The sequence below is a fragment of the Acromyrmex echinatior genome, chromosome 17 (assembly GCF_024713525.1).
Source record: "Acromyrmex echinatior isolate Ae372 chromosome 17, ASM2471352v2, whole genome shotgun sequence".
NCBI classification, from domain to species: Eukaryota; Metazoa; Arthropoda; class Insecta; order Hymenoptera; family Formicidae; genus Acromyrmex; species Acromyrmex echinatior.
The window spans coordinates 491,547-505,010 of NC_141868.1; the positions used below are offsets into that span (position 1 = coordinate 491,547).

Here is a 13,464-nt window from a genome sequence, read left to right on the forward strand (position 1 = left end):
CGTAATAAAAGATTTACGATCTGTCACTGAAGAATTAAAATTAGAAATTATTAGCATTGCTAAAACCGATCATGTTAACAACATGCCATGGAGCAATATCAAAACCGCATTATAATTAGTTTTTGTGGATTCAACCAAATTAATTATATGCAATGGGGACTAGTGAAATACCCACCTAAAGATCTTCGATCTACGATAATCGGAGAAATGCATTGCTCCTCCCTACGGGAGGATACCGAGATGTCATGAAGACTTACAACAGCATAAAACACAAATACCATTGGGAAAATCTAAAGTCCGATGTTCAACGATATATACAATAATGTTTACAATGTCAGTTAAAAAAACTCGTTCGAGTAAAAACCAAACAACCTATGATAATCACTGACACACCAGGATCGTCTTTTGACAAAGTAGCCATGGATATCGTAGGACCTTTACCTAAAACTGAAAGAGGTAACGAATATATTTTAACCCTGCAAGATCAGTTAACTAAATTTTGCATGGGGATACCCTTATCGGATCAAACATCAGAGACAATAGCAGAAGCCTTTGTCGACAGATTTATTTGCGTATTAGAAGCACCTAAAGCTATATTAACCGATCAAGGAAGAAATTTTATCAGTGAATTAATGAAGAAAATAGCAAAAATATTCAGAATAAATTCCGTACAACTGCATTTCACCCTCAATCAAATGGATCCTTAGAACGATCACATCATGCATTAGGAGAATACTTGAAACAATACGCAAACGAGCAGAAACAATGGGACAGATGGATTGGCTTAGCCATGTTTAATTACAACACTAGCGTTCATGAGGCTACGAAACATACTTCATACGAATTAGTATTCGGTAAAATAGCAAGAATACCGTCAAATGAGCTCTTCAACCCGGAAAACAAATTAGCTAACTACAACGATTATCTAATAAATTTAGTTACGCAACTCCATGCAATCCAAACAAATGCTCGTGAAAACGTCATAGAAGCTAAAATTAAATTCTCAAATCAAAAAAACATTACGACAAGAAAATTAATCCACAGACATTCAACCCTGGAGATCATATATTTTTATCAAAGGAACCAAAATCTGGAAAATTTGGAGATCAATATACCGGACTTCATGAAGTCTTGGAAATTTTAAATAGAAATAATGTTAAAATTAAAATAAAGAAAAATAGTCGCATCGTTCACCCTAACCGCTTGCGAATTTCTCACATTAAAACATTTCATAATAGTTAAACAAATCAAATCAACATTTCAGATGATGGATAGCTGCATCAAAAGAATAACCGTCATATTTATATTAATAATATGGACTCGAGGAACTTACGGAATAATAGGATATGACTGTAGCTTCGCAGCAGCAAATTTAACTACACTATCATTATTAAACATTGAAGAGTATGATATTCCCCCGCAGAATGTAAACTCTAGCAAAATCTATATACAAGTACTTCAACTCAACGACTTTAAATTTGTGAAAGTAATGCAATGTAAAGTCGAAATAGATCGTACAGTAAAAAGATGTGGAATGTTTTCACATACGATGGACGTATATAATAGGCAATTCTCATACATAGCCGATGTATCTCGAGACGCATGTCGACGCATGCATACCTACGGAAGCTTCGAAATAGCCGGAACTCACATAACAGATCTGCTATCTAATCAGACCGCATCACGTCCAATAATTTTAGCCGGGCATGTTGACAATGACGGTGTATGCACCGGCAGTGCTTATTCCGATCCTTATGGAAATTAGGGAAATGTCATTGTATTAGGCAGGCCTCAAAATTACTTTACAAGATTACATTGCTGACGTTCGAATAAATACAAATCGTGTACACCTCAGATCAGGAGTAACCTGTGAATTGAGTTCCACTCATTGCACTGACATGGAGGGAGGGGATACCTTTTGGGACCCCCCCCCCGTACCTGTCGATCATTGCAGAGGTTCCGATTATGGCGTACTATATAATGGATACGCTAATAAAATACTTGGTGCTACCAATGAACGATCTCAAACGGTCTATTCAATAACCACGACCATTATGATTCTCTCTTTGACTAGCACTGGCACATATACTACTTATGGACATACGCTTATCAGGACCGAACATCCGAAATTAATAATTTTCACATTCCTTTAGAGGTCCAATGTTTGCTTCAGTTGGGGGAAGGCTTTGGTCTTCCTATTAACAAACACAATTTAGATAGAACATTGATAGAATTTATTAAAAATATTGAGAATAATATTATTGGCCGTCAGAAGAATTTAACTAACTTTGTTAGAAATAATAGTGTTTTAATTATTGATAAATTTCGGAATGATTTTCCTAAGAACGACTCGAATGACAAGTTGTTGTGCGATTGGGTAAGAACAACTAAACGATTTGTAAAAGATCATCCCGAGATTTTAATTTCCAAATCTGATAAGAGGAATGTCACCGTTGCTCAGAATAAATTTGAGTACATATCCAAGATGGAGTCGATGCTTTCGGACAAGAATACTTATAAATTAATAACGAAAGATCCTACTAAGAAACTTACGGGTGAGTTATGTAACTTGCTTGGTAGGTGGAAAGGTAAGGGAGTAACAGATGATTTGACGTATCGGAGGTTGCGGACGACTGATGGGGTCATTCCTAGGGCTTATGGTGTTACTAAGATACACAAGCAAAACCATCCTTTGAGAGTTATTGTCTCATCGGTAAATAGCCCATTTTATAATTTGGCATTATTTTTGCATGGCATTATTGCAGACTCTTTACCGGAGACGCCCAGTCACATAAAAAACAGCTATGATTTGATCAAGAAACTTAAAAATGTTAAACTGGAATCAGATTCCGTTTTGGTTTCCTTGGATGTAGTATCCCTTTTCACTAACATACCTATAGATTTGGCATCTGATAGTGTGGTTGTGAGGTGGGATGCTATATCTAAGAAAACTAAGATTCCTTTGGACGAGTTTCTGATAGCCTTTCGTATGGTTCTGAATTCGACTTTTTTCATTTTTAATAAAAAAATATATAAACAGATTTTTGGGACCCCCATGGGTTCACCTTTGTCACCGGTTGTTGCAAGTATTATTATGCAGGATTTCGAGAAGATGGCTATTGGAATGCTGCCTTGTCGTCTGTTGTTTTACTACCGATACGTCGATGATATTATCTTAGCCGCTCCTTCTGAAAGTATTTGTGATATTTTGGATGTTTTCAATTCATTACATACTAGATTACAGTTCACCATGGAGATAGGTAATGGAAGAATAAGTTATTTAGATACGATGGTAATTATCGATGAACGGAATCTCATTTTTGATGTTTACCGTAAAGCAACCTTTTCCGGCAGATTTCTTAATTTCCATTCACACCACTCGCTCTGTCATAAAAGAGGTGTGATTTATGGGGTCGTGGATAAGATATTTTGTTTGTGTCATCCGAAATTCCAACAAAATAATTTGATTGACGCTATTAAGGTTTTTTTACAGAATGGATATCCATTAAGTTTTATTTTTTCGACCATTCATAATAGAATAAGTTTAATAATTTAAATAAGAATAAGGATGACACTGGGGGAAGGTTCTTTACGATTCCATATGTTAATACGATATCTGAAAGATTTATATCTGTTGTTAATATGCTTAATTGTAAATTGGCTTTTACTATTCCTAACACATTGAGAAGTTTTATAAGGAGAGGAAAGGATGATTTGGAACACGTTCAGAGTCAAAATGTGGTTTATAGAATATCCTGTGATGATTGTGATGCCAGTTATGTTGGCCAAACTAAAAGACAATTAAAGATCAGATTGCATGAACATGTTTCTGATATCAATATAAGTTCAAAATCTCCATCAGTGATTTCCAACCATCGTATGGTGGAGAATCATAATTTTAAATGGGAAAGTAGAAATATTGGATATAGAGCCTTCATACAACAAAAGGTTGATATCAGAAATGGTTCATATTAAAAAACAGAAGCATGGGATTAATAGACAAAATAATACGGAGTCTTTGCCGGATTTGTATTCTGACATTATACATTCACTTTCTCCTTTCTAACATCTTCTGTCCTTTTCCTCCTATTTTTCCTTTTTCCGTTTATCGATAATGTTTTTCTGTTTGACATTTCGTTGTGTGACATCGTTTAAGTCAGATGCTCGTTACTTTTGCGAATTTGCTTTAATAACCTATTAAATTAAAAAGACTATTTTACTGTGCCACAAAATGGACCACATTTTACATTTTTTTCTCGTTATGGGACTTTTAACAGATTTGCTAAGGTATATCATCATATTTTTAATTTTTATATGATTAATATTAATTGTTTTTGTATACGATTACTTTTCCAGAACTTTCTTATCACTTTGTTAATTCTTGATAAAAATGACTCACAGCGTATTACACCGAAAGAGGAAAGAATTTTTTGTTAATTTTAAGAATATTGTAAGATTATGTATTAATTTTTAATTTAGAACGACATTTATATTATTGTATGATGACATTGAAAATGACTCAATTGGAATTGAAACGTTTGTTTTATTTTATTGTATTTTAATTGTTTTTGTATTAAGTTTTCTTATCTGAATTATAATTTATTATTTACGTCATTGGCTCTTTGCCCTTCTTTTATACTACCTTTTGCTTAATAATTTTCGAAATGACGTTTGGTGCCGAAGTTTTTAAAAGCTCTGGCTTTATAGCAGTGAACATGGATATCTTCACATACGTTAATTCAAAATTCGTATACGTAGAAAGACACGTTCGCACTCAAATTAATCAACTATACATGAATATATTATTGCAACAATGTCAACTCGAATATCGAATGATGCAGAATGCGTTATCCATAGCCGCCAGATCGCCTGATATTTTCGCGTATCATTTTATGAAGGGACCTGGATATATACTTTTGACAGAAGTTATTCACATGGTGAAATGTGTATCAGTCGAAGTAAAATTAGCTCAAACCACAGAATGTTACGAGCAGCTTCCAGTAATACGAGGAAATGAGACATATTTTCTGACCCCGCAAACGCATGTATTAATACGTCACGGAACTCAAATTACCTGTAATTCTTTTGCACCTACCATGTACCTCTTGAGAGATTCATGGTATAAAATTATGCCTAAACCAGTGGAGACACTACCACCCATCATTATGAAGCCTTCAACTAAACCGTCATGGAAATATACTACCCGGAGCACTAGCGACCAGTGGAATATATTCACAAAGCGATCTGGAAGAACTCAATGTTCCCCGCAGAGCGACCCGCAATTCTCAATCCATGGCAAGAGGCATATGAGGGCGCTCAACCGTAATAAATGGAGGATCACTCTCTAATCTTATAGACGAAGCATCAATAGAAAGAATCGCTATCTCCGCTTGGGAAAAATTTTGGAATAAATTTTTAATCTTTGGCAATATCAGCGCTGGATTAATCGGAGTATACCTAATTGCTATACTTATCAAACTGTTGTTAGACACATTCGTACATGGATACGCTCTACACACTGTATACGGTTGGTCGGTGTACTTACTGGGAGCCGTATGGGATTCACTTACTCAACTCTTATTACATCTAAGAAGGGATAAACCTAGAGATGTAAATCCTAGCGCTTCAGATCTCGAATTACAAGAGCATAATGAAACTGAGCCTAAACTAGAACCTATTTATCCTCTCCTTCCCTTGAGGGAAGAATCTAACTATACTCTTGAATTGAAGGGCTGAGTAATTAAAGGGAAAATCCGGCACTATTCACAATTTTCTTTTTCTCTTTTCTCTCTCAAAAAAAAAAAAAAAAATAAATAAATAAAAATCTATACATGAAATATATAAAATAAATAAAATAAATATATACATGAATAAATACAATAGCATGCGGTGCCATGCAGGCATTTTAAGTATCACGATAACCTTTTTATAGACGATATGGAAATTGAATGCATTAATACCAAATTATTGGCATGGAGTTCGATGGAAGTGAAAGTCGTAAAAGTGGACTCACCTACGATGTTCTGGGTTGAATTGAAGACTGGGAGCGAAGACTTTCAGGACTTGCTCGAGGAGCTAATCCGAAGGATGACACGAAGAGGGCACATGCTGCTTCATCGTCCCGATCACATCGTTGTCGGAGAACTCGTGGCTATTCGCGAAAACCGAGGATGGCAACGCGGAATTATGACAGACGTCAACGGAGACGGAACGGTCGCGATCTCTCTACGAGACTGGGGCCGTAACGTGTAATGCCGATTATTCGAGGTCTACATTCTGGAAGACAGGTTCTGCCAACTAGAATGGCAAGGGATCCCCTGTGGATTGGCTCACACCGCTTCCTTCTCCGGCTCGTCTTGGTCAAGGAAGGCAAGGGACCTGACCAGATTCCTCAACAGGAGGGACGAATGTCCATTTTGGGGACCATAAAAAATGAAGCTGCGTTAATTAAGTTAGAAATTCATAGCGGAGATGATGCTCGCGAGTATCATCAAATCGACATGAAGGAAACTTTGATTACATTAGGTTACGCCCAACATAGTGATAAGTTGAGAGCGGGCACGTACCCTTCCATATAATAATAAGCATAAGAATATATATATATATATATATATATATATATATATATTTACACACAAAAAAAATAAAAATAAAAAATAAAATAATTGGAAAAGTAAATAATAATATAATATCAATAATAAAAACATATTAATAATAAAATTAATTATAAAGATTCTATATACAAGAATATGCACACACACACACATATATATATATATATATATATTATATAATAAGAGAAACTCAGGGATAGTGTAATAATAATAATAATAATAATAATAATAATAATAATAATAATAATAATAATCTTTTTTTTTTCTAGAATCACTATACTAAAAAAAACTAACAAGAGATTTATATAGCTGATTCTTGCTGGAGTAAGATTAATTAAGAACAACATCTTTCCTTTATTCTTAGGCAAATTGTCTTGCTTTCCTTCTCCCTCTTAAAAGAATTTTCCTCGTATGCAAAGCCATCTGATCGTCAATTACAGCCTATAATTCGCTAGTGCACTATCACCATCTCCGGATCACTAGATCGTATAAAGATCTTTGTACTCCAATTAAATGGAAAAATTTAGTTGACGTTTAGTTTCGGTATTTGACCGAAACCCCAGTGCACGTCATTGAAGGAACACAGGGTCTGCCAAAGTATCCTGATAAAAACCTGCGACCGTTGCCACGCAGAAATTCCAAATAAAGGATGCTACATGGCCCTTGTCTCGTCCATAGAAAATCTGTGAATGAATGCAAAGCTGTTCGACCTGCGGTAAAACGACAATAAATGCCAAGCCGCGAAGAAATAAGTGTCGAAGCCGCATCAAAAGATTTCGGCACACTGATAAGATCTCACACTTTAGACTGGAGATGGGAAGTACCTTCGACTATTGCACTGGTCAATGCAATAAATCTTTTTTTTGGGAGGTTGGCGACTTTCAGGTATTCATTCTTTCAAATATTCCATCACCCATTTGCCAATACTAAGGGAAAAGGAAAAAGAATAATAATATAATATATATATATATATATATATATATATATAAAACATTAAATATACACGCATATGTATAGAGTTATACAAATTCTCCAGCAAAGATTGGCAAATCTTAGCGTTAACTATAAAATTATATCGCAGGAGCATCTTTCAATGAACACTTAAGTACTTTAGTTGCATTATTGTAAGTATACACATTATGGCATAACAAGGAGCACGAAAGAATTCCAAAAGAATCCTATCTTTCTTTCCTGCTTCTTGATGACATGAGCTAAACTTACGAACGGATATCAAAATGTTGATGCATACCAAGATATCGACATTTACTTGTAAAACGGAAGGACGAAAGAACTGAAGAGGCGAGTTTTGGAAACGTCCTATTCTTTCCTGCTTCTCTAATAAACCAAGGGACACACATATAAAGAATAACACTTAAATGTGAGTCCGACCATATGTTCAAACCCATCAAATTGTCGAAAGAAAAGAACCGATCTTTTTTTGGTTTGCAAATGTTGCGTTCTCACACCCCAACATTTGTCTAAGGTTGGGGGTGTTACGTCCTACAGACGCTACGATTTTTTTTTCTCTTCGCCGCGACTATGGTTGGCGTCTACGAGACCCGAGCCTTCTGATAACGGACTGACAGAATTGAAAAGGGACCGGACAGGCGCCGCGAAAACTCGTAAATGTCAATCAACCTCGAAAGAATAATAACCTTAATGTAGGCTCGAAAAGAGACAAGATTGCAAAGACATTATAAATGTACCGAAGTCACGCAATAGTAAAAATCTAGGCTTTATCATCAGAGACTGACTAACAATTTTGTCTTAGAAAACAGGCGCCATGTTGCACTTAAAAAAACGTAAATGCATAGAATAACTTCCAACAGGAGCGTTATCTGAAACCAGACTCGCAACTAACTATGATAGCATGATAACTATCTGCTTATCTAGCCATTTTCCGCGAGAATAATAGAATCCGTCTCGGAGCAATCTTGGCTCTTTAAAGAAAACCATAAATCACTTTCTCTTCTTCTCAAAATTACTCTATGTACTTTAGATCAACTACGATAAAACGTTATAAAAATCGTAAATCTCGCGTGACATTACAACTAACTTTAGCATCCTAGGCAAAGGGTTCAACTCCCTTTTTTCGGGGTATAAATAGAGGTCCCGCGGAAGCACAGAGCATCAGTACCAAATTTTGAAGCACCTGGTTCACGTCAGTACAGAATTTTAAACCATTCAGTCCACGTCAGTGGAGTTCGCTTAGTTACTTATTGTCTCGGACAGTCCGAAAATCATTATAACCCGCGCTAATCACGCCAATTCGCGATTCCGTCCGAATGTGAACTTGTAATCAAATCGCAACTGAAGTTAGCCATACGCCACGACGACTGCCCTTCAGATGCTCTTTACTGACGACGGATCTCCTTGGCCACTCGCCTAGAACTCACCCGATATCTCGGGGACAGCTACTAAGTAAGTCGTAATTATTTCCAGTCCACCTCCGCGTTTTCCCATGGAAAAACACATTCATTGTATACACACACACACACACACACACACACACACACACACATACACACATTCATCCACAAGCTATAGATAGTATATATTTCTTATGTAAAGAGAAGTTTATAATGTACAAAACTCTTTGTTTATTATTTTATTAATAAATGTAACTTAAGGTATTCCCCTGTCTTTTATTAACATCACCTCTCGCATTCACTTCCTTCGAATACCTGAAATCGCATGAGGTCCAATCCCGGGTCAAAGGGATTAAGTTCCTTGACCGACGTTCGCACTGTCCAACGGAACAGATGTCATAGCGTCCCTTTGGACGTTGACCCACATTCCGGGTCTTAAAAGGTGCGTACGACTCACAGATGTTCGCCTCCGCGCGTATACCTGTGAGATTGAGTCTGACCGTCCTTCCATACCCTCTCCATTCTCCCTCATTGTCTCCTTGATCAAATTTTCCAGGGTTTGGACGTAACATAAGAAAAGGCGTTCACCGTATCTAAATCTACGTTATTGTAAAAACTCTCTAGTATCTTTGAAGATCTATTATTGATACGTTATTTAAGTGCATTCTCCAGGTTTATTCCACTAAAAAAAAAATACAAATAGATGATCAGATATATGACGCGGTAAAGTAAAATTCTAAATTACATTCTGTGGCACAAAAATGTGATCAGCACTTTGAAACTGAATGTATCATAAAAATAATAAAGTAATATTTTAAAATACATTACATTCAGTAAAATGCATTAAGTTATTGTGATGTTCAATTATCATTATTAAGAAAATACAATATTATGTAGAAAGGAAAATATTTTCATGACAATTTGCTGGAAGATATGATCGCAGCAGTACTGTTCCTTATACTGTGACGCTCTTTAGATGCACATCCGCGCGTGAGCGGTTCGGCCGTCAAGCGTCGAGCGGTTGTGAAGGAAAAGTAGGCAGCATTTCAGAAATCGGCCCGAAATGCGCAACTAATTTCGAGCACATTGAAGTACACGTATATAATTTCTGTAATTTTATAAAAAGTATATTTGGAGTAATAGGTTTATTAATAATGTTGTTTATTAAAAAAAAATTATGAAAAAAGGAAAAAGCAGGATCGAACATAAGACAGAGAAAAAACAAAAACGGATAGAAACTCCGATTGTAATCGGTGAGTCTCCGCGCGGACACGTCGAACTGGGCTCGTCTAGCAAAACAATGAGTCTGTCTCTGTCCTTCTCTCTTGGTCACTTGTTTCTAGCGACCGGAAATATTTTCTCGGCGATCTCGGCCGCTTGGCGTGTATCATAAGGAGGAAAGAGATATTCTAGATAATACATAATTTTTATTAAATTATATTAATCCTTTGCCCTTCGATTTAAGTTACGATAGCGCCATAATTAACAGTCTGGAACATGTTGTTTACGACTCTCATCAATGATACTAATGTTTGGCCCGATTTCTTTACCACGAGTCTCACACGATATTATAAGTGAAAGAGTTAATCATATACCTTTCTCATTAATATTAGGTGTAGTAAAAAGAAATCCATTATTTTTCCAATAAATGACTTTAGTAATCTGTATCACGCGTAGATGAGATACAGATTACTAAAGCTATCGGAAAAATAATGGATTTCTTTTTACTACACCTAATATATAATAGCAAAAATGATTTCGAAACATGATAGTTAACGAGATACAGTTTACGATTTTCCGTGTATTTTATGTACCACGTTCATAGAGGCGGTCTGCAAAAACTCAGCGTGATCTCGGGCGTTAGGTGCGAGATCAGAATGTTGATCCTATGTCCAATCCTGCTTTTTCCTTTTTTTCATAATTTTTTTTTTAACAAATAACGTTATTAATGAACATATTATTCCAAATATATTTTTATAAAATTATAGAAATTTTATGTGTACTCAAAACTAGTTACACATTTCGAGCCAATTTCTGATGTGCTGCCTATTTTTCCTTTATAACCGCTCAACAGTCAACGGCTGAACCGCTGGATCGCGCGCGGACGTGCATCTCAGGAGCGTCACAGTATAAGAAACATGCTGCTATCATACCTTTCAACATGAAAATTATCATATGACAACATTTTAACATGAAAATTATTTTCATTAAAAATATTTATCTTTTTACATAATTGTTATTTTCTTAATAATAGTAATTGAACATCATATTAATAAGTAAATACATTTTACTGAATATTATGAACTTTTAAAATATTGCTTTATTATTTCTATGATACATTCTGTTTTCTTTCAAAGAGCTACTGACATGCTAATGTGCCACAAAATGTAATATCTTTTAATATAGAATACTGATAATATCAATTTAAGACTAATAAGAATCAGTACAGAACCAGATGCATAATTTTAAATTGGAATGACTTAACTCCAATAACTCCGTGATGTCTTCTTTATTCAACATGTGAATAAAGAAGGCGTGTTGAATAAAAAAGACATCACAGAAAACTAAGGAAAGTAAAGGATTGATAATTTGCTGGAAGGTACGGTCGCAGCATATTTCTTAGTGCAATGCTCCTGAGATACACATTCGCACGCGATCTGGTGCGGTTCAGCCGTCGAGCATTGAGCGGCGTGGGGAGGGGGGGGGGGAGAAGAAGGCGACGCTTCAAAAGTCGACCCAAAATTTAACATGTACTCCAATAAGGAAGAATACCGAATCGCTTTAATAGATAAATAAAAAATTATTTGTATATTGCATGTAAAGGCACATATAAAGGCTTTTTGATTTGTTAATTATAAAATTATATTGACATCATCCTTATAATTATATTAATCATCACATTTTTGCGATTTGATTGATTATCAGAATTTTCATTCGGATGATAATTATAAAAAAAATATTTCATAGAAAGTACTGATCATCGTAACATTATTACAGAAACATGATTTTTTTGGGATTTTTTCTAAAGGTAAACACATCTCACATATATCTTTACATATAAAAATACTGATTTTCTATCTATTCGACGCATACTACGTCAATTATTTTTTGCTACAATTGTCGGTTTAAAACTTTTAGAAATACGTAAAAAGGAAAAAAGGCTACGAGTCTAAAACATAAATTGACAAACTGTATAAATAGTTAAAAAAAATTGAAATAAAACTATGTCATAAAATTAAAAACGTGAAATATAATTTGACAATCAGAAGGTAAACAAAACAAACGTTTCGATCCTTGTTGGATCATTTTCAATGTGACAAATAAATTAGTGTGACAAATAAATTAACAACGGTAATTAACAATAGAGTTATAATGTAGATATTATAAAAACATAAGAAATTAAGTAAAATTCGCATTCGGACGCAAATTAACTATAAAACTCGCTCCAAATTGAGAGGAAATCAAACAAACGATTATAGTTGACAAAAATGTGCTCCTCCGAACCGTGTGTGTGTATAAGGACGAACATGTTTCTGTAGCAAGTATAAATTATAATAATAAATTAACGATAGAAGTAAGTAAAAATAATAAGAAAAGTACAAATTGAGTCGCAAACAATAAAAAGAAAGGTACAAAACAAGTCGTAAATAATAAGTCAAAATTAAAAGAAAGAGACAAAAATTATCTTTGATATTATAAGACAAGCACATAAGAAATAAAGAGTAAATTGCCGACATTCATTGTATATGTATGATGAGTTTAGAACAAATAAATTTATAATAAATATCTTATGTGTGTGTCGAAATGATGTATTATCGATTAGGCAATGCAATTGGAAATTGATCATCTCTCTAAGAAGCTACTTTATATCTTAGCTTCTTTACTTTATATCTTAGCTTCTTGCTACATTAGCTTCTTGCAACATTTTGCTATCATCTGTCAAAGTTTCATTTATTTTGGTTGACATATAACGAAGATATGACAGTTCATGTTAAACAAGATTTTGGTCGAGGTAGAAATTTACCAATTACTGGTGCATATTATCTCGAAGTTTTAAAGTAATTGATGGACAGAATTCATCGTATTCGCCCCGAATATCGTGATCCAGAAGATTGGTCTTTGTTGCATGATAATGCACCGAGTTGATTGACACTTCATTGATTGTCCGTCAATATTTGGCTCTTCTTTGTAAATCGTGTCTCTGTGTTAAACCATCTACCGTATTCACCTGATTTGGCCCCCTGCGACTTCTCATTATTCCCAAAATTGAAATTGAAATTGAAAGGACGCTTTTTTGATGACATTCCGATCATCCAATCAGCTTCTACACAGGCACTAGAGGCAATTCCATAAACTGAGCTAGAACATGCATTTGAATCACTATTGAATCGCTGTAACAAGTGTATTGAAGCCAGAGGAGAATATTTTAAATAATAAAACCAAAAAATATGCATATTGTTGTTTCAATTATGATTTTCAGA

The 13,464-nt window shown here is 34.8% G+C and overlaps 1 protein-coding gene and 1 pseudogene across 1 annotated transcript; both read left to right on the plus strand.

Annotated features, from left to right (window-relative positions):
* Positions 1–1,264: 1,264 nt before the first annotated feature.
* Positions 1,265–3,037, plus strand: LOC147906801 (uncharacterized). Its single transcript, XM_087415290.1, is given in 2 exon segments — positions 1,265–1,783; positions 1,785–3,037. Coding segments are annotated over 2 exon segments (888 nt in total). The 3' UTR covers positions 2,154–3,037.
* Positions 3,038–3,543: 506 nt separating this feature from the next.
* LOC147906802 (uncharacterized) lies at positions 3,544–5,446 on the plus strand (annotated as a pseudogene).
* Positions 5,447–13,464: the final 8,018 nt, after the last annotated feature.